At 36.6% G+C, this 27,584-nt stretch overlaps 1 protein-coding gene across 10 annotated transcripts in view; it reads left to right on the forward strand.

Moving 5' to 3' along the window:
* The first annotated feature begins 281 nt into the window (after window positions 1-281).
* PSME4 (proteasome activator subunit 4) overlaps window positions 282-27,584 on the forward strand; it is a 72,080-nt gene continuing 44,777 nt past the window's right edge. For 8 of the 10 annotated variants that reach the window (XR_002827021.1, XR_002827024.1, XR_002827028.1 and 5 more), the window contains exons 1-13: window positions 305-546; window positions 1,355-1,471; window positions 12,089-12,133; window positions 14,008-14,157; window positions 15,347-15,410; window positions 17,606-17,680; window positions 18,864-18,986; window positions 20,372-20,464; window positions 21,026-21,291; window positions 22,655-22,841; window positions 23,574-23,663; window positions 24,833-24,897; window positions 25,183-25,333. Coding sequence is in view for 5 of the 10 variants with exons in the window: in XM_023746830.1 (XP_023602598.1) it covers window positions 320-546; window positions 1,355-1,471; window positions 12,089-12,133; window positions 14,008-14,157; window positions 15,347-15,410; window positions 17,606-17,680; window positions 18,864-18,986; window positions 20,372-20,464; window positions 21,026-21,291; window positions 22,655-22,841; window positions 23,574-23,663; window positions 24,833-24,897; window positions 25,183-25,333 (1,653 nt within the window). In the remaining 5 variants the exon portion in view is untranslated. Of the gene's footprint in view, window positions 547-1,354; window positions 1,472-12,088; window positions 12,134-14,007; window positions 14,158-15,346; window positions 15,411-17,605; window positions 17,681-18,863; window positions 18,987-20,371; window positions 20,465-21,025; window positions 21,292-22,654; window positions 22,842-23,573; window positions 23,664-24,832; window positions 24,898-25,182; window positions 25,334-27,584 lie in introns of those variants that run through there. The other 2 variants (XM_023746839.1, XM_023746851.1) reach the window with 2 other exon arrangements.

A 27,584-nucleotide genomic window follows, 5' to 3' on the forward strand; every position in this document is an offset into this window, starting at 1 on the left:
TTCATCTTGCATGACTCAAACTGTATACCCGTTGAATAACTCCCTGTTTTCCCTTTCATCCCTATCCCTGGCAACCATGATTCTACTTTCTGTTTCTATGATTTTGGTTATTTTAAATACTACATATAGGTAGACTCCTGTAGTATTATATTTATGATGGGCTTATTTCACTTTTTAGCATAATGTCCTCAAGGCTCATCTATGTTGTAGCATATGTCAGAATTTCCTTCTTTTTAAAGGCTGAATAATATTTTGTTGTGTGTGCATACTACATTTTTAAATTCATTTATTCGTTGATGGATATTTATGTAGCTTCCACATGGCGATTGTGAATACTGTTGCAAGGAACATGGATGTGTCACCATACCTATTTTTAAAGGCTATATTGATTTTTTTCTCTTGCAGATATATTCGACTTTATGGGAGAAAATTTAGCAAAGAAGATCATGTTCTTTTTGTCAAGTTATTGTATGAGCTGGTATCAATTCCAAAACTGGAAATCAGCATGATGCAGGGATTTGCCCGTCTCTTGATCAACTTGTTAAAGTAAGTCAATTTTCCTATGATTTTGGATTTTTTCAAGATTTTAGGGAATGAGAACTTTATAAGTTCACTTATTTATTAAATATGTTTTTATTGATTTCAGAGAGGAAGGGAGAGGGAGAGAGAGATAGAAACATCAATGATGAGAGAATCACTGATCAGCTGCCTTCTGCACGCCCCCTACTGGGAATCGAGCTCACAACCCAGGCATGTGCCCTTGACTGGAATCTAATCCGGGACCCTTCAGTCCGTAGGCCAATGCTCTATCCACTGAGCCAAACAGGCTAGGGCGAGAACTTTATAAGTTTAAATCATGTGTTAATTAACCTTTTAATTAAAATTCCATCTCCTCCATGAAGCTTTCTTTTCTCTAGCACACATTGAACTCTGTGTTGTCTGATTATTTTATTTATACTAATTATCTTTTCTTATATAGGTTTTGAGATCCTTGAGAATATAGGGATCATTTATTCTTCTGCTTATCCCAGGGTACCAGTCACAATGCTGGAAACTTTTAGTGAAGATAGATAGTGTGGGAAAATATGAAATTCACCTATAGTGATGGTGGCACAATGTAAATGCCCTCTTTTACCAATTGCTCTTTGAGGTTTGAGCAGCAGCAAGAATTTGGTGCATTGCTCTTCCTACTCCCTACTATATTATATTCTGCCAGTGAATTGCACTGGATGAGGAAAAGCAAAACCTACTGTGATGACAGCAGCATTTAACAGTTGTCCTCCCTGAGTAGTATGTGTAATATACACACACCTTTGCACACATCCATATATATGTGTTTACCTTTCCTAATTAGGAAAAAGGAACTTCTTTCAAGAGATGATTTGGAGTTACCTTGGAGACCACTTTATGACATGGTGGAAAGAATATTGTATTCCAAGACAGAGCACCTAGGATTAAATTGGTTTCCTAAGTAAGTATTTCCATTTAAAGAACTTCTTTGGGAGCATTGGGGGACTTTTAGGAATTTGATCTTAGTTGAGAAATACTGGGTTGAGATAAGCTAGCAAATGTACATTTTAATATATTCAATTCAATGTAACTTAACTCCTAAATTAATTTTTGCCCTCTTTAAACTATATCTGAAGCTGTACTTAAGAATTTTCCGCCAAAATATTTCTAACAGCTAACATCACCATAATGGCCAAAGAAAGCAAGAGATTTTGTTTGAAAATCTATTATCTTGTCATTAAAAGTAATACATATTTGGCATTCTTCAAAAAACATCCACATGTGTTTTAATTCTTCAAGTACAACGAATGCCTTAAGAAGAGGAGCTTTGCATATTCCAGGGGGCATACACACCCAGTAGAAGAAGCATCAATTTTACTGTTTGACTTTTCTGAGAGCACAAACTATTCAATGTACAGTCCCTAGTTTATGTTATTTTCTACTAGTGCTTAGACATACTAAGCTTATAAATCTCTGGCTGGTTATGGCTGCTTGAATATGCATCATGACTCTTCCAGATCTCTAATTTTGGTATGTTTTGTATTTTATTCTGAATTAACTGCTCTTTTAGTTATTTTCCTTTTTCGCTTTTAAAAATTCTTTAATGATTCTTTAATGATCAGTCTTCTTTAATGATTGATTTCTGTGGTTTCACTCTCAATCCTACACATGTTGACATTATCTCATTACTTCTTGTAGCCTCCCCAGTTCAGTTCATTTAATCTATGATTAATCCTCAGGCTTCACTTAAGTGAGCAGTCTTTTTTGTAGAATTTTTTAAAAATCATGGCAGATGGCAGATTTTAAGAGCTTTTGGGTAATAGGTAAGTAAGTAGTAAAATGATGTAAATGGAAAGAGTAAAAAAGAAAATGACCATAGTTGATCCTGAACTTAGGCCCTAATTGGATTTTGGAGAGTGATCACAAATAGAGTGGTCAGAAGTCATTTATTTCCTCAAGATTTCATGTATTAAAACAAGGAAACCCATTTTTCAGTCATAAAACTAGAAAATTTATCATGAAACTAAATGGTATAATGTTCAAATGTTTGTATAAATAATATGAAAACCCAAAGTTTAACATAAAAGCCGTGTTGTAAAGGTTCCTTAGGAGTTTTTGTTTGAAGGAGCATGCCATAGACTGGATTGGGTCTATTTAAAATACGAGCCCATTGAAGTGTGTACTAGAATCACCATTTCATAGATTTCAGGGACCTTTAAACTGTGTTCAAAATCAGCTCTCTTTCTGAGAATTTCCTGGCTGATTCTTTTGGGCTGCCTCTGAAAGTCTTTGGTAAATTAAGACAATTTCTTCTTTAATATGTTATTTCCTTGCTTCTTCATAACTAAGTTTCACACTTTTGCCCTGGCAGTTTACCTTTGCAAAGGCAGCCACTTCCTTTCAGGTCCTGTGTGGCTTTCCTCTTCAAGTAATACCAGCTGTTTTCCTGGAAGTTTTGTTAGAGCTTATCACTAAGTGTCAGTCAGTGCTTATAGTTCCTCCCTGTGCTTATTACCATGCCTTTTCCTGAAGCTTCACATCATCCTTGCCCCTGTGGAAACCTCTTAAAAGTTTTACCATGGCTCTTCTTGGTGTTTTAAAGAAACATTTTGTCTCTGCTGAAATTATCGCTTTGTTTAAAGCAGTGATTCTCAACTCTAACAGGCTCAGCATCCCCTTTTCTATTTTGTCGTTAACTATTTTAAATGAAATTTGTAGGTAGTATAACCTATCTATGCTCATTATCTACACTCAGTGACGTAAATATAAATGTCTTCATCACAGAAGAGAAATAATAGGAAAGTCATTTATTATGAAAACAGTACAGGGTTGGCAAAAGTAGGTTTACAGTTGTTTGTATGGAAAATAATTAATAGTAATACAAAAATATGCTCTGTTTCATATACTCAAAACTGCAAGCCTACTTTTGCCCCACCTGTGTGCTTGAAACATGCAGATTATTACACTAAAAGACACAGTATGGTATTCAGATTTTGCATCTACTTATGATGAGTAAGTTTGGATTTAAAAGAAAAAAGGTTAGAACATACAGTATTCTGTATAAGAAGTACAAGAACTTGAAAGAATAGCATTATGAGTGGACATTAAAATAAAAGCTAGTGCCAGGATAAAGAATAACATAAGATTTAATTAAGTATGATGGTAGAGAAAGGGAAATAACTTTAATTTCAGGCTACTGAACCCTTCAGTCCCCAGGCCGACGCTCTATCCACTGAGCCAAACCGGTTTTGGCGAGTGTCATAATTTTTATGTAATGATGTTGGTGTAGTTATTTTGTATCAGGAGACATTGTTTTTAACCATTTCTACATGTGAGGAATTAGAGGCAAAGGATGAATTGGTAAAAGAAACATTAATATGTGGAGGCAGAAAGAATTTGTGCAGTAGACTTCTGGGGAGAATATCAGAGTAAGATTGAAAACTAACAAGCAATGCCAAAATGAATAAATAATGTCAATATATAATTTTCATAAGATAAATTGCCCTTTGTGCCATATGAAAAAGGTTTACAATAATTTACAGCATTTTAACAAAAAATTATCAGTGAAATTCTACATCCTTGTGTTTTATGTGTCTGCTAATTGCCAAGGTAATGATACTTTATTCTAAGACTGTGAAAACAGCCAGTGTAATGATACTTTATTCTAAGACTGTTAAAACAATCTTAGTTACATATTTGTATGCAACAGCAATCGTATTGATGAATCAGGTGTTGCAATTGCAATTGCCATGATGGTGTGATGTATGTTTCCTTCCTTCCTTCCTTCCTTCCTTCCTTCCTTCCTTCCTTCCTTCCTTCCTTCCTTCCTTCCTTCCTTCCGGAATAATGAATAACCCCTTATAAAATTTTCAACAAAACGAAGTAGTACAGCCTTGTTCAGTTTACATTGGTTGTATTCCCAGAAGAATCAATGTTCATTAAAACTATGCAAAAAATACTAAATGTTTAAAGCAGTGAACTTTTAGGTAGGATATTTGAAGGTCTTGCACCAATTTTTTGTTGTGTCTGGCTATTCCATGAATTGCAGGGTATCTACTATACTTGGGTTCTGCCCCAATAATCGTGATAATTAAAAATGCCCCATGCATTTCCCAAATGCTCCCTTTATATGGTTAAAGGGCCTGGGTTTGCCACCTCTTATCTTCTATCCAGACAATCAAAAGTTTTCTGCTTCATTAATCAGTCCCTCCTCTTTTCTTATCACTGGTCCAGCACTCTTTGCTTTCTCTTTTCCTGTTTTTAAATCTCTAAGACACTGGTCTTCTAGTATCCAAATCATTATGTGTTTTTTCCCTGTGTTGGGCTTATTAGGTAATGTTTCCTTAAGTAAAAATTCTTCCCTATATGTCTCTTGGCTAAAATTGATGCTGTAGGCAGATGAGTGAACCATATTGGTCCAGTGGCTTGAACTGTGAACCTCCACTAAACAGCACATGTTGTGAAATGGAGCTCTATTGCTGCATCCCCTTTTTAAAATGGTAATGTGTTCCAATTTGAAGGGGTCAGAAAGAATACTGGGTGGTTGATTGTTGTATGTGCCCTGACTGGGAATCAAACCCGCAGCCTGGGTATATCAGGACAATGCTCGAGTCTAACCAACTGAGATGCCCAGCTAGGGCCACACTTAGCCTTGATTTTAAAATCAGAGGAACCTGGGAGCCCTGGTTCTTTAAGCAGAAAGGTTACATAGAGAATAGTGGAGAAGTTATATGATAGTACTTTTGCTTTCTGTTCCTCTGTCTACTGAATTTCTAAGGGAGAATCATTTAAAACATTTTTAAAATGTATTTTTCTAAATAAGATTATATTTAGCACACTAGTATAGCAAGTGTTTATAGTCAAGAAATAAAATTATGAGTTTACAAACACTTTATTACAGAAAATTCCTTAAAGGGCCCTTTAATACGGCATACTTTTGAAATTGGTATTTTGAGTATTTTCATCTTAGATGTGTTCTGACACATTTTGAAACAATTTTGTCAGCTGGCTGCATGTGTTCTTACTAATTTTAGAATACTATTTTTATAATCAAAAGTGAAAGGTGCTTCACTTGTTAACAGTTTGTCTTTTTTTAAAATTTTCTTATTAAGTTATTACATATGTGTCCTTATCCCCACGTTACCCCCCCCCCCCTTCATGCCCTCACCCCCCTATTGTCTGTGTCCATTGGTTAGGCCTATATGCTTGCATATAAGTCCTTTGGTTGATCTCTCCCCCAACAGTTTGTGTTTCAGGTCTTAAACTCATGTGCCTTAATGTGTTTATCATTGAAACCACTGCTTTAGAGGACAGTGTGTGGCAACACGCTTTTAAACGAGTTTTATTGTTTGGAACAAGGGTTATTAAATTTCTCCTTTCCCTTCTTCTTTTCCCTTATCTTCCTCTCTCCCTTCCTCCTCCTGTCTTTCTGTCTTTTGCTTCAGGGGCAAAGACTCGTCACCCTCATCTGTTTGTACTTTCTACTGGAGAAACAGTGTAGATGTTTTTTATACAGTAGAAAGATCAACATTGGAAAAGAGCTAGGTAGTTGTGAACTTATATGTGCAACATAAGAATTGCTTCTTGTTTACTTCATAAAAGAAGCATTTGAATCTTAATTGGCATGGTTTTATTTCACAAAACAAAGTTCCATATGCTTAATTGGAGTAGCATATTGCGAGTTACAAATGTAGGCAGCACACTAAGGAAGGGTATTGCTACTAACAAAATGTGAGGGGGATTATGCATAGATTAGTTTTTACATAATGGGCATGGGCAATTCATATTTGAATTATGTATGTAAATTTGTTTATTTAGTCTTATCACTACCAGTTTTCAGACTTGTTTGGTGTTAAAGGTTTACATGTTTGTATCATGAGTAGTTTGGGCCTGTATAACTCATTTTACTTTTTAAAAATATTTTTTTAAGTATATCTATTTTTCTTTTAGGTATATTGTTCTAAGGGGATTAAATCATTTTTCATATTAATTTGCCTCTGGAGACATTATATGTCTACCTTTTCTGATACTTGTTCTTCATGGCATTTGAATTGGTGCTCTTATTTTTAAGATACAGTTAAATCTTTTGATCCCCTTTCAACACATGGCAATAACATGTTCTTAACCTCTGTTGGGAGTTTGATACATGTGGCCATACGTCTAAACTTAAGTTACTGGTAGTAACCACAGATTGATCTCTAGCTACAGAATTTAACATGATACAAGTAATTTCTCTGAGGATCTGTTGAAATTTAAAATAGTTTACAGTTTTGTTAATAAACAATGATTATTAATATGGTATTTACAATGATTTCTTTAAAATATATTTTTATTGATTTCAGATATAATGATTTTTAACACAGTATTTGAAGATCATTTTATGTGCTTTTAAACAAGTTCTACTTTAACTTTTATTGGAAATTAGCGACTAGGTGGTTGGTTTTTATTAATGACTATAATCATGTTTCTTCTAAAAGTTGTCTCTGTGGCCCTGGCTGGGTAGCTCAGTTAGTTAGAGCAGCGTCCCAATATGCCAAGGTTGTGGATTCAGTCCCCGGTCAGGACACACACAAGAGTCAACCAATGAATGCATAAATATGTGGAACAAATCAATGTGTCTCTCTCCCCATTCCCCTTCTCTCTCTGTCTCTAAAATCAAATTTTTAAAAAAATGAAAAGTTGTCTATGCTGCAATGATCTCTTCTTGGAAACTTGTTATTTTTTTTAAGCAATTTTAAAAACTATTTCGTTCACATTGATTAGACTTGCTGTCACAGCAGTTTTGCATGCTCTTTTTACACAAGTGGTCAGGATTAGGACAACTTTTTTTTTTTAAAGCTAGGTGTTTGGTGTTTGTTTTTTTAAAGATTTTTTTTAAAAATTGATTTTTAAAGAGAAAGAGAAACATCGATGTGATTGATCAGCTGCTTCCTGTACGCTTCCTGGGATGGAGCCCGCAGCCCAGGCATTTGTCCTGACCTGGAACGGAACCAGCAACTTTTCGGTGCTCTGGTGTCATACCGGCCAGGGCCAGACAATTTCTTAACACTTGGCATAGAGGCATACTTTTTAAAAAAAGTGATTATAATAGAAAATCAATGTTAATGCTACATCATTGATGATGATGTCACACTTTATTTATATACATTTGTTATGGTAAATTATCTTGACCCCAATTTCTGTGAATTGGCTGTGAAAAATGACTACTTGTTGATTTACTAAGCAATATTAGATTTTTTTTATTTAAAAAATATTTTTTAAATTAATTTTGGAGAGGAAGGGAGAGGGAGAGAGAGAGATAGAAACATCATAATGAGAGACAATCATAAATCTACTACCTCCTGCATGCCCCCTACTGTGGATCAAGCCCTCATTTGCCCTGACTAGGAATTGAACTGTGACCTCCTGGTTCATAGGTCAATGCTCAACCAATGATCCATACCCGTCGGGCTATTAGATCTTAAAAGATTAGATATGAGATGGAAAGTGTTTGACTGATTGATGGTGGACTTGTTTTGATTTAGAGAAAGCAGGTGAAATTGAGTTACGGTAAAGGAAGTGTTAAGTACATTCTTAAGAAAAAAATACTGTATAAGCAATTACCATTTAATTATAAGTAACTTAAGAGGTATATAGAATATACCAAGATTATAGTTTCCCTTGTTTTTAGTTGAAAACCAAATGTGACTATTCTAAAGTTAAATTTTAGTTCAAGAATTGTCAAGTGACACTGAAAGTACTTCTGGCTATGGGCATTCCATCCCACCCTCATCTTGAACATATCATTTGCTATACATTTCTTTGGATATTCAAAGTGAATATTGTCCTAATAGTTAGGTAAGGGAGGAGGTAGGAAGAGAAATATTTAGGTTTGTAGAAGTCCACTCTCTTAGTAATTAGATTAATTAGAGACCAAATCTTTTGGTTTTCCTTGGGCCTCCCTGCCATATATATATGCCTACGTGACCATTTGATCGGCCGACCGATAGCTATGATGCGCACTGAACACCAGGGGGCAGACACTCAACGCAGGAGCTGCCCAGCTGCAGTTCTCGGGTGACACACCCAGAACCAGAGAGGAGGAGCCTGATTCCGGGGTGCATCACCCGAGAACCGCCCTCTCACAATCCAGGATCCCTCAATGGTTTTTTTAAAAATTTATTTTATTAATTTTTTTACAGAGAGGAAGGGAGAGGGATAGAGAGTTAGAAACATCGATCAGCTGCCTCCTGCACACCCCCTGCTGGGGATGTGCCTGCAACCAAGGTACCTGCCCTTGACCGGAATTGAACCTGGGACCCTTCAGTCTGCAGGCCGATGCTCTATCCACTGAGCAAAACCGGTTAGGGCTCAATGTTTTTCTCTCACAATGTTGGAGAGCCAGTTTCGGCCTGATCCCCACAGGCCAGGCTGAGAGACCCCACCAGTGCACAAATCCGTGCACTGGGCCTCTAGTATCTCATATTTACTTTATTGATGTCATCATAGGGATCGAAAGAATGTCATCATAAGGTAATTGCAGCCCAGAGAGGAAAATTGACACAGTCATTTGTTGAATCTGGGACAAGAGCTCAAGAACTGGGACAACAATTTACTCTCTGCCCTAATAAGTAGGGTGACTGCTGGGGAAGGAATTTCCTGTTTTGATATGATTTTCTAAATCATAAATTAATAGCTACCCAGAGGCAGGAGAATAGATATAAAAACAAAATGAGCACAAAAATTATTATTTTTTAAGTATATTTTTATTGATTTCAGAGAGGAAGGGAGAGGGAGAGAGAAAGATAGAACATTAGTCATGAGAGAATCATTGATTGGTTGCCTCCCGCCCGGGAATCAAACCAGTGACCTCTTGGCTCCTGGGTCGATGCTCAACTGCTGAGCCACACCAGCTGGGCCAAAAATTAATTCTTAAGGAAATTGAAAATATGATTTATTTTGGCTGTGTATGAAATAATAATTATTGTTATCATTTATTGTGATTAATTCTGAGCCAGGTAGCTGCTTTCTTTACGTTACTTCATTTAATTTTTATAACAGCCTTATGAGAGGTAGGTATTATTGCTCTTATAGGAAAAACTGAGGCTGTAATATTACATTAGTAAGTAGCAGAACTGGTATTCAAATCAGATATGTCTGACTCTAAGCCAAGCTGTGAACCACACTACATGATACAGGGCTTTCTTTTCAACTTAACATGCCTTTATAAAAGGAAAGAGGGTACGAGAAACCAATTCAAAACTTAGTCCATCTGTATGTAGATCCCTTTTGATTTAAAACGAGAGTGTTTTGATTTGTCATCACTTTAGTATTATAAATTTCCAGCAATTGGAAAAGTTTGTAGTGATAATTCACTCCCTCTAAAAATTATTAAAACATAGTCTAGTAGCATCTAGCCTTAACCTTTTATTTTATTTTTAAACAGAAACATTGTTTCCTTCATCTTGAGAGATTACAAGAATCACAAAAGGTCACTATACAGATATCACAGGTTAGAGAGATTGTACCCTTTTCTGGATAAAGAGCATAAGTCCAATGGCACAGCCTTATATATAAGGAGGGTTTGAAATTTACTTTATTTAGATGAACTAAATCACATTCCCACATACCCTATTCCTCTTAGTGAATTGAGAGCTACCAAGTATTATAATTAACCTCCTATTCTGAAGAGTGAAGGGAACTGGACAAAACATAGCTAGCTATGCAGCTTTTTATGACTTGCTTTCTAAAGTTATTTCTCCCATTACATGAAAGTTTGTTGGTAGAATATAAAAGTTACCAGTAAAAATAGCAGGTCTTCTGTGTTATACTCTCAAATGAGTTGCCACAGAAACAATAAAATAAATGAAAAGTTAACATGAACACAAACTTCAGAAACTGTGGAAATTATAGATCTTCTGCTTATATCCTTGGGCAGAAAGTTTACATTTTAGAATTTTCTTTTTTAAACGTGTTTAAGTTGATCTGATATTTATTTTGGAACGAGATGGCTCTTTAAACCTTGCCTATTAATTTATTTCTAAATATGATTCTTCAGTCCAAAGTCAAAGATCTGTGCTCTTTATTTCCCCGATAGAAAATGTTTATTGAGCATTGTAAGTAAGTAAATAAATTAAGTATAAATATAGATGAACACATAGCTTTGTTATAAGTCCTTTGGCAATGCCCAGAAGAAAAAAATCATAGCTGTGGTCTTTAGGGGAGATTTATTTACTTATTTATCTCTTTATTTACTTATCAGAGAACAGAGAGAGGGAGACATTGATGTGAGAGAAAAACATTGATTAGTTGCCTCCTGTATGCACCCTGACCAAGGCCAGGGATTGAAGCCTCAACCTTTCAGTGTGTGGGCTGATGCTCCAACCAGCTGAGTCACATTCAACAGAGCTTGCTTAGCTTTTTTTATGAAGGAAGGTAGAATCTCTCTGATAACCAGAGGAAATACTCCATGATTGCTCTCTAGCCATATGGCCATATTTTTATTTTCGGATTATGAGTTGTAGTCTGGTTTCCTCTTCAGTTAATTGTTTTCTGAATAGTTTGTAAACTAAAGAGGATTTTTACTGCTTCAAGTAATAAAATTAGTTTTCTCTCTTGGTTATATGATACATTGGTTACTTGTTACTGAGTTTGGTTTATGTTAGTCCTTGAAATTTCTTTGCAGATTAGTGCTTAAGCTTTCAGAGAAATTGGGTAGACTTCTGGATTTAAGAATTTCAAGAAGCTTAATGGGAAAGTGTCAGGTTGGAAGTACTGCCTGAAAGTTACCCTTTTCCCAGTAACTTTTGCCTTGAGATATGGGACTTGCTTTATTTTTATTTGTGCACATCATACTATAAGTGGTCACACATTTATTTTAAAATTCCACTTCAGAATTACCTATTGCCCCTTTGCTTTATTTATTTGCATTTGACCTTTTTTGACTGGTCCAGTTAATACTTTAAAAATTCCATTCTCTTCATGTGTGTTTAAACTATTATTAACACAGAAATGTTCATTATAAATTTAATATACAAATATTTGTTTTCCATATTCATTTGAACCACCCACAAGTTGGAAAATAAGTTGCTGCCTTTAATGGTACTCAACTAATAAAGTGCCCTGGAGTGTTACAGAACTCTCATCAGTTGGTTAGAGAAAAGTAGTTTTGGCAGTTGCTGATAGGAGCACACCAAATTTTGTCCGCCATTTTGATATAAAAGCACTTTAATAAAAATTTAAAATTACTCTCTGAAGTTTTAAGCCACTGAGCATATTCCTTGATGTGTTGAAAAGTTTGGTCATTGCTGCCTACTTAGTAATGATTGAATATGATTTGTCCTTTTCCTACTTTTCTTCCCTTTAGTTTACAGCAGAGAATGAGCAAAGGAGGGCAAAGGAAAGAGCAGATTATGGAGTGTAGGTAGTTAATCCTTACACTTCTGTCTGTATGAAAGAGGAGATTAGCAATTGCATGCACACAGATAATATCTAAGTTTATGAGCATATCTAGAGAGTCTTTTTTTATTAATTGAATTAGATGTGTTCTTAAAATACATTGAACTAATTTATCAAATGGCTTTTCCCCTCCTCCCCCCAGTTCTGTAGAAAATGTTCTCAAAACACTCGTGAAAAGCTGCCGACCGTAAGTAGCTCCTCAATTTATATAAAGCCTCATGTTGTTTCTATGGGCCTTTCCCTGTCTTTAATTTGCTTTGAAGAGGAAATTAAAGGTATAAATAGTTTCTGACCTTGTGATGTTAGTCACTGACCTTGTGATAATAGTCAACATATTATTTCCAACTCTTAAAGTGAAATTTTCAGATTTCGTTTATAAATTTAGAAAATTTTAAATGGTGTATAGTCACCAATTATAAAATAAGAATGCCATAGTTTATATATAATCACATTTATTTTAAAGGTTATCCTAAGTTATTGTTACTTAGATAAAAAATCTTTTTCAAAATGGGCATTGTAGGGGAATTGCATTAAAATTGAGTGTAACAAGAAGGTGTGGTCCATACATTTTTTCTAGTGTGTTCTCTTTCCGTAGAATATTTGCCTTTAGCTTCCATATTCTCCTGTTTAAATATAAATATGTATAGAATTTAGTGTTAATTAATATTTGTACAGTTCTTTGGACTTAAAAATATTTTCTGACTCTTGTTTATCACATTGTTCTGAGACTACTTATCCTACTATGGATACGGGGAACTCTTTTGAATGGAAATCCCTGTGTTTATCGTATGCTGTAATATGAGTTAAAGTTATTTCACAAATCAGATACTTATTACTTATCTACTATACTCAGTCTCGGGCAATTGTATATTCAGGATATAAAGTGTCTCCCTTTAAGAGGCTTAAGTTGTAACTTGAGTCATAAGCCACCAATGAGCAATGTCATTTTGTACTAGGCAATTACTCTCTTGGCCTATGTGTTTCCTCACTGGAAACTTAATCATCACTGAGGTATTTGCTGGTTTTTAGGTTGGGTAATTCATAGAGCACCTAAGCTTTTATTTTGGATCACCAGGCTAATAAATAGTTGACTCTGAAAAATTAGGAAGGAGAATTGATGTATGAAATCTTTGAAGGCAGAATATTTTCTGCATTTTTCTTTTAATTCTAACCTGTTTAACAATGACCAAGCATATAAATGTGTAATAAGTTCAACAAAAATAGTATGAGAATGTAATTTTATTTTCACATCAAGGAATGAAGTGTGATTCTAATTAACACAAATGTATAAAATGTAATAGGATTTGATAATATGATGTGTAAATCTAATTTGAAAGGGTTTTCTAACTTTTTGGCCATACCCAAATCAGAACTTCTCATATGCTTTTGTTCTTCTAAACCCCTTAATAGATATTTAAAAAATTATACCTGGGTCCTTTTCATCCCTTCATTTTGTGTGTGTGTATGCATACACACATACAACACACACATACACACACACACACACACACACACACACACACACACACACACACACTCTTCCGATTTTGATTTTGTAAATCTCTATCCCAAGGATGCCCCTGCCCATTTAATAGAATTGTACAACGTTAGACCCTGTAGCACCAGATCATCTAGTCCAGTCCTCTCTTCTCTATAGGAGGACTTTGTGGTCAGTGTGGATAAATGGTTTGGCCACACGTGCTGAGCAATTGATATTCTCTTTCTCACTTCAGTTCACTGTTACTCAGTTTTTATATAGACAAAATTTTTTTCTATTGCTATTACATAGTACACAGGAAGAAAATATACAACCATGTTTAAATTTGTAGGTGATTTGACTTACTTTGTAATTTATCTGAGTTTTATCGACTTTGTAGCATTTTTCTAAGTCCCCTAGACAAGAAGAAAATTTACTTTATCCTAAGTGTGTCAGGGTATTTAGAGTTAAAATGTGTTTCTTGTAAGCTAACATGCTCCTCCTCCCTTTTTTGTCAATCATGTATTTATGTTAGAGAGTTTTTAGCCAGTGATCAGATACATGAAAACCTTCCTTTTTATTAGATATTTTCCAGCAGATTCGACAGCTGAGATGCTAGAAGAATGGCGGCCTTTAATGTGCCCTTTTGATGTAACAATGCAAAAGGCCATCACTTATTTTGAACTATTTCTTCCTACCTCCCTTCCTCCAGAATTGCATCATAAAGGTTTTAAGTAAGTATTTACATATTATGAGAAATTCTAGAAAATAGCAGGAAATACAGAGGCAAACTAGTAAAGCAATAAGTAAAGAAAAACTTACTAACTCAACCATTATGTTTATTATACTTGAGGTGTGTGAAAGCTAAATCATTTAAATATAAGATTGTAAATAGAGAATAATGCTTGTATGTCAAGCCAAAGAGGATAAGGGCTTTAAGAGAGAAAGAGTATTACATTAAGAAAGGAGTGGAAATATCAAGAGGCAGTGATAGAAATGTTAAATTACATAAAGTTTTGAGGGAGGAAGAAATGTTTTCCTAAACCTAAAACTAGGTTCTAACCCTTATCACATGTAGTTTCTTTTGGGTCTTTTTTATATAATCTTTTCTTTTTGTAGTCTTTGCACCATTTTTAGAAACTTTTTAGAATGAAAAAAAATTTAGACTGTACTTTTAAGAAGAAAAGGTATGAAAAAAAAGTTAGTTTACCTCCCCCTCTCCCATTTTCTGTAGTGAAATGTCAAATCTTTTTATTTCTTTTAAGTCAAGAAATTAATGTCAAATCTTTTTATTTCTTTTAAGTCAAGAAATTTTGTGTATAGCTGAAAATTTAATTTTAATTTAATAAAAATTCTAAAAACTTTTTGTATCTTGGGCATTTTTAAAGATTGTTTACGAGGAATAATATTCTAACATTTTCTTTCCCCTATATTCTCTTCTAGTTCTTTAATTTGAGATAATTTCCCCTACTGTAATTTAATTGCACTTAACTCTTTGTGGCTAGTTTCTTTTGTGGCACATTTATTATAGTGCTAGGTAATGGTGTAATTACTAATTGGGTTCTTACAGACAAGAAAGTAAGGGAGAGTTAGAAGAACAGGTAGTAATAAGAAAACATTTAATGAGAAAGGTGGGAAGAGGAAGGAGAAACTTATAAATAGTGCTAGATAGGGTGGACAGTAATTACTTGACAATGAAGTGGAGGTATTATGAGATTATTCTTTTTAGAATAAATACATTGGAAGGATAATATTTAGACAAAAATGGTCCTTTGTAACATTAAGTTGTAACTTTCAGTATTATTTTTTTCTAGATTGTGTAGTTATTAGTAAGAATAACAGATTAAAAACTACAAGATATCTGGCTTTGAACCATTTTCTATAAGTCACTTGCTATTCATAACAGTATTTTTTTTCCTTCAGACTTTGGTTTGATGAATTAATTGGCCTTTGGGTTTCAGTGCAAAATCTCCCACAGTGGGAGGGGGTGAGTATCCCATTTTTTTCTCCTATACTTTTTAGTTTGGAAATAGTATGTGAAATAATTTGATAAGCCACTTCAATTCCCTAGAATTGGCTTTTAGCAGTGTGGTAATCAGTATTAAAAATTTTATTTGCTGTATTTTAACACCAGTAGCAATTTCTTAATGTGATTTTATAAATATACAAGAGGCCCGGTGACAAAAATTTTGTGCACTGGGGGGGGGGGGGGGGGAGGCCAGCCCGGCCTGTGCCCTCTCGCAGTCTGGGACCCCTCGGGAGATAACGACCTGCTGGCTTAGGCCTGCTCCCGGGTGGCAGAGGGCAAGCCCAATCCCTAGGTGCAGCCCCTGTCAGGCTCAGAGCAGGGCGATTGGGGAGTTGGGGCTGCCGCGCCTCATGCACAGAGCAGGGCGATCAGGAAGTTGAGGAGCTCCCCCCTGTCACGCACAGAGCAGGGCGATCAGGGGGTTGAGGAGCTCCCCCCTGTCACTCACAGAGTAGGGCCGATAGGGGAGTTGGGGCACTGCCCCGTCACACACAGAGCAGGGCAGATCAGGGGGTTGGGGCGCTGCACCCTGTCACACTCAGGGCAGGGCGGATCAGGGGGTTGGGGCGCTGCACCCTGTCACACTCAGGGCAGGGCCAATGGGGAGGTTATGGCTCTCCCCTGTCACACACAGAGCAAGGCCCGTGGAGGGGGGTTGAGGGCGCCACCCTCTATCACCCACAGAGCAGGGCCGATCAGGGGGTTGGGGCGCCACCACTGTCACACTCAGGGCAGGGCCGATGGAGAGGTTATGGCTCTACCCCGTCACACACAGAGCAGAGCCCGTGTGTGTGTGTGGGGGGGGGGGGGTTGGGGCGCCACACCCTGTCACGCACAGAGCAGGGCCGATCAGGGGGTTGGGGAGCTCCCCCCTATCAGGCACAGAGCAGGGCCGATCAGGGGGTTGGGGCGCCTTCCCCTGTCAGGAACAGAGCAGGGCGGATAGGGAGGTTGTGGCCCCGCCCCCTGTCACTCACAGAGCCGCAGGGCGATCAGGGGGTTTGGGCACTGCCCCCTGTCATGCTGATCCCGGTGCCGGGAGGCATATTACCCTTTTACTATATAGAATAGAGGCCTGGTGCACGTGTGGGGGCCGGCTGGTTTTCCCTGAAGGGTGTCCTGGATCAGGGTGGGGGTCCCCACTGGGGTGCCTGGCCAGTCTGGGTGAGGGGCTGAGGGCCGTTTTCAGGCTGGCGGGTGACTGAAGCTCCCAACTGCTCCTTTTTTTTCTTTTTTTTTTTTTTTCTATTCTGGGCCAGCTTTAGCTCTGAGGCCTCGGCTCCGGCCTTTACCTTCTGTATTTGATACAATATTGCGGTCCGGCTGGCTGAAGCCCGGCTGACTGAAAGCCGGTTTCTAGGGTTTTGTTTAGCTTCTATATTTGCAACATAGTTGCTTAGAGTTGCCGTGGAACGTTGGAGTCTGCAGTCACTGGAGCAAGCAAGCCTCCCTGTTTGCTTCAGTGCATGGCTGCCGGCCGCCATCTTGGCTGACAGTTAATTTGCATAAGGATATGCTGATTAGCCAATGGGAAGGGTAGCGGTGGTACGCTAATTACCATGTTTCTCTTTTATTAGTGTAGAATATAGAAGTATGCAAGTGTAATGGGAAATGCATGAAACTGTAAGGCCCTGCTTGTTTCCTTTTGTATCCTCACTAGCACGGTGCTGGGCACATAGTAGATGTTTACTGGATTAAAGTTTCTTTTTTTGTTTGCATTGTGCATAATGCTATGTTTATTTTTTTATTGTTATTTTTAAAATACATTTTTATTAATTTCAGAGAGAGAGAGAGAGAGAGAGAGAGGAATATCAATGATGAGAGAGAATCATTGATCAACTCCCTACTGGGAATGGAGCCCGCAACCCAGGCATGTGCCCTGACAGGGAATTGAACTGTGACCCCCTGGTTCGTAGGTCCATGCTCAACCACTGAGCCACACCGGCCGGGCTGCTATTCACTTTAAATGGGTGACAGGAATCGGAACTTAAATTTGGAGATTTTAAAAAACTGAGTTATAGAACATATGTTAAAATCAAGTTATGCTAATACTGATTGCTGAAAAGAACAAGTGAATGAGGGGTTTCACTGTGCCACTTAACAGCAACAAATGTATTTACTTAATTTTCTTTTTTTGTTTTGTTTACTTTCAGCAACTAGTAAATCTCTTTGCACGACTGGCTACAGATAATATAGGGTACATAGATTGGGATCCATATGTACCAAAGGTAATTAAGAACATTTGAACATATAACATACAATAGCATTGATAGCACTTTTATGTCATTAAGAAGAAGTATATTTTGTATGTTGATTCTTAACTTCACAGTATATTTTAGGACATTAATAAAAACACAATTTACAGGGTAGATCCTTTATTTTCAAAAAGTAATTGGATCATATCAAGATATCAAAAATAAGTGATTTTTGTGTTACCTATGTAGGAAATGAACTATAAGTTTTGAAATGAATAAAATAGAAAATACTAAGTATATTATTCAGGGTGTCATACATTCATACTTTGCAACAAATTTTGTGTATTCGATTGCAATTCTAGTGTTCCCCACTTTTTAGATAACATTATATGTTTCCCTAGATTAAAAAGTAGAGTTTCTCTAGGTGCATTGTTCTTAACATTGCATCCTTTGTATTGTTTCACCTGCAGCAGAATCACTTGTGGCACTTCAGGAGGGCTGGAATGGGACATCCAGGTGATTCTGAAGCACGTAGTGAGAGTAGTGCAGAGCTGGAGACCAGCAGAAGGCAAATGCTCTGTATGTCTTTGCTTGTGCTGTCTTCCTCTGTTGCTGGCCAGTAGAAACTAAGGAGGAGAAGTAATTTTTCCCTACCTTTCCGCCCCCTATCTGTTAGTAATGACAGATATAAAACATAGATTTCATTATGTTAGAATGTAAATACTAAATGACAGATTAAAATGCAAATTCTTAAGTGGGGGGGAGGGATATCAAGTCAGTGTTAAGAATTAAAGAGTTCAGAATCTGCCAGAAGATATTTCCATTTTGTGCATCCTTGGCATGGAATTAGAGCATAGGAAAATAATTTTTGTGCATTTAGAGAGACAGAAAGGAGTCAAAACATATCATGTTTCACTTCAGGTATCTACGGTTTGCCTTTTTATGTTTTACTATCTCTCCTTTGTCTGTGTTTTGGGTACATGGATATAGCTGTATTATATCCACATACCTGTGACCTCAGAGTGTCATTTTTAAAAGTGTAGGTATTTTCTATAATTTTTAAAGAATAAAGCAGAATACTAAGCAGTATGTAATTTGCTTCAAAACTGATCAAATGTGACTACATCCAATATCACTAATATATAACATTTAAGTTATTTAAGGGAAGTTATTTAATAACTGTACATATTTATTTTTAATTCTCTTTTTCTTAAAGATATTTACAAGAATTTTGAGAAGCTTGAACCTCCCAGTGGGAAGTAGTCAAGTGTTAGTCCCAAGATTTTTAACAAACGCTTATGATATAGGACATGCTGTAATATGGATCACTGCTATGATGGTTTGTAATACGTTATATTTGTTTTATATAGTTCATCCAAATTTTGTGTTAGCCATACAAAAATACAATCACATAAGTCTATATAGTGGCTTAGTTGGTCGCTGGATTCTTGGATATTTTCAGACCCAGAATGTATTCACAATGTACCATTTATTAATGTCTGTAACCAATGGGCCTTAAAATAGGATCTGAGTTTAGAGCAGCGGTTCTCAACCTGTGGGTCACGACCCTTTGGGGATCGAACAACCCTTTCACAGGGGTCGCCTAAGACCATCGGAAAACACATATATAATTACATATTGTTTTTGTGATTAATCACTATGCTTTAATTATGTTTAATTTATAACAATGAAAACACATCCTGCATATCAGATATTTACATTACGATTCATAACAGTAGCAAAATTACAGTTATGAAGTAGCAATGAAAATAATTTTATGGTTGGGGGTCACCACAACATGAGGAACTGTATTAAAGGGTCGTGGCATTAGGAAGGTTGAGAACCACTGGTTTAGAGTTTTGAGAAATTCAGAATGTCTAACAGTTTTACAGGCCAGGAACCAGACTCATAGATAAAAGGACTTTCCCAAAGTCAAATTGAGGTCACAGGCATGTGGATAGAATTTTTAAAATTTTGTTGGTATTTTGCTGTGGAATTATGGTTTCTTAGTGGTTTCCCATTCTAGAGTGGGGAACAGGAACGTGGATTTCGTTTCAGTAGAGAGACAGGCTCCTAATGTAACTGACATTCTACCTTAGGTCTGTGGTTTTTCTTGAAAGAAGATCACCTTGAGGCAGATAGGAGGCTTCAGGCCTTTATCCCCAAGGCTGTTCAACTTGATAAGATAAATACTAGCTTTTTACCTTTTTTCCTCAATTTCCTCTAACTTATGTTATTGTTTGGTTTGTTTGTTTTAACAATAGATTAAGAAATTTTTTGAATCAAAATGTGGTCACATATAACAGGTTTAATCATTTGAACATTTACATTTAGAAGTAATAATAAAATATTTTAATGCATTTATGTAAATCTTACATCTTCATTTCCTGCAACGAGAAATTCACTTTAAGAAATGTTTTTTATGCTTGATTTTACCACTCTTGATTATTCTACGATGATAATCTTCATGATAGAAGTTATTTGATTGCACAAGAGTAAAATATACTGTTATCCTAAATTGGAAAAAAAAATCTTTCCAATTTTTTAAATTTGATTTCAGTAAGTTGCCCTTATTTTTAGTAGAATGTTTTAAATCAATATGTATGAAGTTCGTTGGGGATTGTTTTTCACTCCTATTCAGCGGTAGAATTGATTTTTGTCAGCAGGATATAAACTACAGAGTATAATGGGATCATTGATCTTTTTACTCTTATATCGGAACAGGGTGGACCAAGTAAACTAGTGCAAAAGCACTTGACTGGTTTGTTTAACAGCATCACATCTTTTTACCATCCTTCAAATAATGGGCGCTGGCTGGTGAGTATATTCATTTTTCACTCTAGGTTTTGGAATTTTTTGAGATATGGCCACATGTAACTATTACATGTTCGGTAACCTGTACTGTGTTTTTTGTCCTTCATATCATCTTTGGCTATATGTAAATGATTACATTCAAATTAAGTTACTAAATAAACTAAGATAATACTGGTGTGATAACTAGTGACAAAATGCTACATTCTGGCAACAAAATAGTAACAAAAATGCCACCAAAGCATAGAATGATCTTTCCAGTTTTACTTTGTGTGGGTTTTTTCGTTTGTTTTTTAAGTTTTCTGGTTAAAATGGCTTTTCATGTAATGAAAGGTTAATGTGCTCCTGGAAGTTAAAGCAGAAATTTGAAATATATTTGTATTGATCATTATCAGTATATAATTGGTGAGAGTATTCTATTCTGTCTAGATATACTATGCAGGTCTTTGTAATAAAATTATTAGAGCTGTTATTTTAAAAATCTTTAATTGTGAGGGTACAGAGGAACCATGAATGTCTATCTGTGAGATATAACCTACCTTGGACTTTTTGCTTCTGTGTCCCCAGAACAAGTTAATGAAACTACTTCAGCGGTTGCCAAACAGTGTTGTTCGAAGATTGCATCGTGAAAGATACAAGAAGCCTTCTTGGTTAACTCCTGTGCCTGATAGCCATAAGCTTACTGATCAAGATGTTACAGACTTTGTACAATGCATTATTCAACCTGTCCTCTTGGCTATGTTTAGCAAAACTGGTAGTTTAGAAGCAGCCCAGGCTCTGCAGAACCTTGCACTCATGAGACCTGAGTTAGTAATACCCCCTGTACTTGAAAGGTAGGTGTAGCTTTACATGCTTGCTGAAGCCTCAGCAGTGCTACAGTTATTCTGATGATCTCTTCCCTCTCCTCTTCTGTTTGGTTTTCTTTTCTGTGGGGTCCGTATTGCTATCGTGTGCCTATATCTGTTCCTGGAGGAGAAGCAAGACATTTTAACCTAATGATTTATGACTTCATAAAGGTTTATTTGAGAGAAAAGGCAATTGACACGACATGGATAAAATAAGTATTTTATATTATTTTCACATTTTAGTTACTCAAGTGCTCATAAATTGAGCTCTGGCTATTTTTTTTTTTTCATCATAATGCAAGTGTCACAATGTATTGAGAATATGGCAGTAAAAGTGGTTTTGGATTTCTTTTATTTCTTAGAACCAGTAACACAGAAAAAATTTGATTGTCTTTATTATTTTTGTATATTATATAATCTTAGGTGTGTTGTTTCCACAGGGTAGACCTTATTGCCTTCATTTTGTTTTTTGTGTTGAACTAGTAACAAAATAATTCTCCATTTTCTGAGTCACTGTCACAATATAGGCTTGATGTGCTTCCCAAGATAGAGCTACTCTGAGTTGTTTTGAGAGTAGGTTACTTCAGCTTTCTGTTATTCCTTTGCTGCCTGAACTTGAGCTTTATGATTTCTCTCTAAATACCTTTGTCAAACGTGAAAGATCAGTTTTTAGAGCCCAGCAGGATCTAACAGATTGAGGTCCATAAAACTCAGATTTGTCCTAGGTCAGTGATGGCGAACCTTTTGAGCTCGGCATGTCAGCATTTTGAAAAACCCTAACTTAACTCTGGTGCTGTGTCACATATAGAAATTTTTTGATATTTGTAACCATAGTAAAACAAAGACTTATATTTTTGATATTTATTTTATATATTTAAATGCCATTTAACAAAGAAAAATCAACCAAAGAAATGAGTTCGAGTGTCACCTCTGACACGCATTTCATAGGTTCGCCATCACTGTCCTACCTACGTCCTTAATGGGAAGAGCAGAGTAGTTTGTAGCTTGTTATTCCTGAATTCTAATAAACATTGACTATTAGATTAGATACAATCCTATTGGAATGTGGAAGTGGATTAAGATGGTTGAAATAATGCAGAATCTACCACTTTATGTTCCTTTTCACTGGAATTTGCATGGAGAGAGGTGGAAAGATGGCAGGAGATTGGGGAAACATACTTTCCTTTATCTGTGTGATTCGGTTAACCTTTGAGAGCATATATTCACTCAAAATATTTTGCTAGCTACAAACCTTTAAGCTAAAATGCAGTTTATGAATTTATTATACTTAATGTATCATGTATGGTTATCTGTGACGGAAATTTTTTTAAATTCTGTTTTCAAACTGTAGAACATATCCTGCACTAGAGACTTTAACAGAACCTCACCAGCTCACAGCTACTTTAAGCTGTGTAATTGGAGTAGCCCGCAGTTTGGTATCAGGGGGCAAATGGTTTCCTGAAGGTCCAACACATATGCTACCTCTGTTGATGAGAGCGTTGCCTGGGGTGGATCCAAATGACTTTAGTAAATGCATGGTGAGCATATTTATGATTCTGTTTGTGTCTAAGTTATAACTATAAGTGGACATCCTGTTAATTTTTTTCAAATACTTTTCGGACATAGTTCAATGTAAAATTTGTTCATGATAACAGAATTATATCTGTAGGTGCCCAAGTTTAGGTCTGTGGAGGGTTAGTTGATATGTATAATGTATTCCTTCATAAGAAACTTGCTGTAACCTCTAGTCATTTAATGATCATTTAATGTTTTAAAGCTTATTATATATTTACTGTTTTCCTTAAGCAGAGACATTTAAAAGCATGTGGTCATTTGCACTTACCTTCATCTACACTGTGACAAAGGGGCAGGATACACATTACTAGGTGTAAACTGCCAAATCCTGGCTGTACTTGCCTGTCCTGACATTGCCCTCTTCCCTGGTCTCTAGCTTCTGCACCAGCATTTACTGTTTACTCGTAGTTATGGTTACATTTTAGGAAGGAGGCAAGGTAACTTCTCAGTGACAGAAGGTTAGAGAACTTTATGCTTAAACCTAAGTAAATAGCTATGTGAAAATAAATGTATAGTTTCATTACTAAAGTAATAGCTAGTTCATTTTGAGGAACCTTTAAAAGTTCAATTCTAAGTAAAAAATGTCCAGAAAGATTGTGGGACTCCCTGAAGATAATTATTTGGGTAGATTACAATATGCTTGTGTTTTGAACTAGAATTATGTAATTAATGTTAAATTTGTTGCATTTTCCCAGATTACATTCCAGTTTATAGCAACATTTTCCACTCTGGTGCCTTTAGTAGACTGTTCATCTGTACTCCAGGAGCGAGATGACTTCACCGAGGTAAGGATGCTTGCTGGTTGCAAAGGAATTAAGTTCTAATTCTTACTGTATATGCATAGCAACATTTGCTAGTTTAAAAGCAGCTTTGGGCCTGGCTGGTGTGGCCCAGTGGTTGAACATTGACCTATGAACCAGGAGGTCATAGGTCTGTTTCCCTTCCTCTCTCTGAAATCAATAAAAATATGTTTAACAAAAAAAACTTTGGATAGGTGCTAACAAGTTAAAATTACAGTCTTATGACTTCAATGATATAAATAGACAGCCTTGACATCACTGCTATTTTGACACCCAGGGGTGTGTTTCCATTTCTTTGTTACTTTTTAAATGTTTTGTTAAGCAAAGGTAGTGGTTTTTGTTTTTTTCCATTTTCTTACCCTATATAATAAAACCCTAATATACAAATCTACCCAATGGTGGAACAACCGGTCGCTGTGACGGACACTGACCACCAGGGGGCAGACGCTCAATGCAGGAGCTGCCCCCTGGTGGTCAGTGTGCTCCCACAGGGAACTCTGTTCAGCCAGAAGCTGGGCTCACTGCTGTCCAGCACAGTGGCAGTGGCAGGAGCCTCTCCTGCCTTCGTGGCAGCACTAGGCGGACATCCCCTGAGGGATCCCGGACTGGAGAAGGCACAGGCCAGGCTGAAGGACCCCCACCCTCCCAAGTGCATGAATGTCATGCACTGGGCCTCTAGTGTTAGTAATAAATCTGTTGAGATTAACATCTAATGAAATTTTCTTTGTCACTGTCTGGTTCATTTATTTTTTAAAAAATATTTTTATTGATTGCAGAGAAGAAAGAGAGAGAGAGACATGAGTGATTAGAGAGAATCATTGATTGGCTGCCTCCTGGGGATTGAGCCTGCAACCCAGGCATGTGCCCTGACTAGGAATCAAATAGTGACAGTTTGAAAAATGTAATTGATAATAAAAATGGCTGCTTGACTTCTGAGTTGGCCCTTATATAGTACGTTAATTCTTATTTTAGTTCCTGGAAAGTAGTAGATTTGAGTTATTCTAAATTGACATGTGATAATGGTGCTGTATTTCACAGTATACAGTATAAGAATTTAGTGTTATATCTATTTTGTAGACCATATTTGAGTTTCGTTAGTTCAAATAAGAAAAATAAAAAGCTCTTTTTAATTTTTCTCCACATTAATGTTGTAGGTGGAACGAGAACTGTGTTCAGCCACGGCAGAATTTGAGGACTTTGTCTTACAGTTTATGGACAGGTGAGCACGTACCCCAGACCTATCCTTTATCTGAATTCAAAACAATGATTGTTCTGTCCCAGCAATTTTAGTCTCTCCCTGTATTGCAACCACCATTTCATGACTACCCAAGGTGGTGCTTTTGAAGTTATAAAAGGACAGTTGATTTGTGAGTCATGTGCAAGTTATGTAGCTGTCACTTGAACAGTCATAATAATAGAGGTTTATCTGATCATCAAAAAAAATGTTAAAACTGGCTTTTGGTTACTAAAATTATACTTTTCTTTGTATTTTTGCATTATGTAGATGCTTTGGACTTATTGAAAGTAGCACATTGGAGCAAACAAGAGAAGAGACAGAAACTGAGAAAATGACTCACTTGGAGAGTTTAGTTGAATTAGGTCTGTCTTCTACATTTAGTACAATCCTCACACAGTGTTCCAAAGAAATATTTATGGTAAGAAAAATTAAATTCCAATGTTGTAATTTTATTTGATGTTTTAAAAATTGAACCTCAAGTGCCCTAGCCAGTTTGGCTCAGTGGATAGCATTGGCCTGCGGACCAAAGGATCACAGATTCCATTCTGGTCAAGGGCACATAACTTGGTTGCAGGCTCCTCCCAGCCCGCACCCTGGTTGAGGCACATGCAGGAGGCAACCAATTGATGCGTTTCTCTCACACAGATGTTTCTCTCTGTCTTTCCCTCTCTCTTCTCTCTCTAAAAGATCAATGGAAAGATATCCTCAGGTGAGGATTAAACACCCCCCCAAAAAAATAAAAATAAAAAATTGAACCTTAAGCTAAAGTGTATAAATTAATGCCAGTTTATCCTTTCCATGCTAAAATTTGAAAAAGCTAGTACAGTTATGCTCATTATTCACATACTCCATATTAGCACATTTACCTACTGGCTAGAATTTATTTGTAACCCCTAAGCCAACACTTGCAGTGGCAAAAATTTGAGTTGCACATGTTTCCAGCTGAGGTCGAATAAGGTGACACCCTCCCTACCTTTTTGTTTCAGCTCTCAAACTGTGAACATGTTCTTTTTGTGTCTCTCTAGTACCAGGGTTTCCACATTTTTGTGATTTTGCTACTTAAAATGGCCCCCAAGAGTAGTGCTGAAGCACTGTCTAGTGTTCTAAGCATAAGAGAGTTGTGATGTGTCTAATGGAGAAAATAACATGTTTTAGATGAGCTTTGTTCAGGCATGAGTTATGCTGCTGACTTGAGTTCCATCTTATAAATCAAGAATATATATATTAAATAAGGTGTCTTCAAACAGAAACACAGTAAAACAAAATTCAGTTGATGAAAATATGTACCCAGAGCCTTGTAGGAACGTGATCCTGTGTCTCCCTTTGGCACAATGATGTTACTAGCTAGCAAATTAGTATTTGATAATTCTGTGTTCACAGCAACTATATAGAACATAACTACTACAAATAACAAGAATTAACTGTAGTTTTAAAGTTTACAATTAAATACTATTTAGGAGAATAGTTTTAGAAATTGCTTATGTCCTAACATGATAGAAATCTATGTACAAACAGTCCTCGAGTTACATAGGACTCGACATATGTCGTTTCGTGGTTACGTTGCCATCTCCCATTTATTTATTTAAAAAAAAGCTCCATCATTTCGATGTATGTACATATGTGCTTTATGTTTTTTATTATTTATTTACCACAAGTAAAGGTCAGGAATTGTTATCTTTCCCTTAAATTTGTTGTACTGTTTCACTTCATTACTGCTGTGTATGTGCTCCATGTGAGTGACGTAGGTGGGTTCCGGCTTACGGCGAAAATCACGTTATGTCGCGCCATAAGAACAGATCTCCTGCGTAACCCGAGGACCTACCTACTGTATATAAAAGGCTAAGCAACCAGCCTACCGGCCGGTAGCTATAACACACATTGACTACCAGGGGGGAGATGCTTATGCAGAAGCTGCCAAGTGACAGCAACTTTGCAGAGTGCCCTCTTGCACTCCGGGACTCCCTTGGGGGATGTCAGACTGCTGGTTTTGGCCCAATACCCACAGGCCAGGCCAAGGGACCCCACCTGCCGGAGGGTTCACTCCACAGGCGCCCTTCGAGCCCCAGCACCGCCCCAGGTGCAGCCGGGCAGGGAGGGACTGCGGGAGGTTGGCTCTAGGGTATGTCCGGCCTGTCTCACTAAGTTCTGCCTTGCTGGCCACCTTCTAATGAATTTCCTTTCAATGTGCACGAATCCGTGCACCATGCCTCTAGTTAAATATAAAAATCTGGCAAACTAGGATGAATTCAATATTGGTTAGTACCTGTTATGTACAGTATGGTCTTTAAAACCACACTTTATTTCCATTTCTTCTCCATCTGAAATTAAATTACCACTGTTCAATTTGTTTATTCTGGTTAAAAACTAACCTGTCTTATAGCTGCATGAAATATTTACTAATTTAATCAAAATCTTTTGTAGGAAGTAAGGAGTTGTTTATAATACTAAGTACTGTTAATCCATGTGGAGAGCTCAATTTTTCATTCAGCAATTGAAATCCTGTGACTTGATTGTAAAATTAAATAGATGTGGTTGTCAAAAAATTATTGTGTTACATTGGACTAGCCAACAAGATAATTATATTTGCTTCCAATAGTTATAATTTTGTGTTTAGTGTTTCTGTGGCAAATAAAATCTTGTCCTTCAATTGTTTTGTTCATGTTAAGGTG

The sequence above is a fragment of the Myotis lucifugus genome, unplaced genomic scaffold, assembly GCF_000147115.1.
Source record: "Myotis lucifugus unplaced genomic scaffold, Myoluc2.0 scaffold_6, whole genome shotgun sequence".
In the NCBI taxonomy this organism is placed as follows: Eukaryota; Metazoa; Chordata; class Mammalia; order Chiroptera; family Vespertilionidae; genus Myotis; species Myotis lucifugus.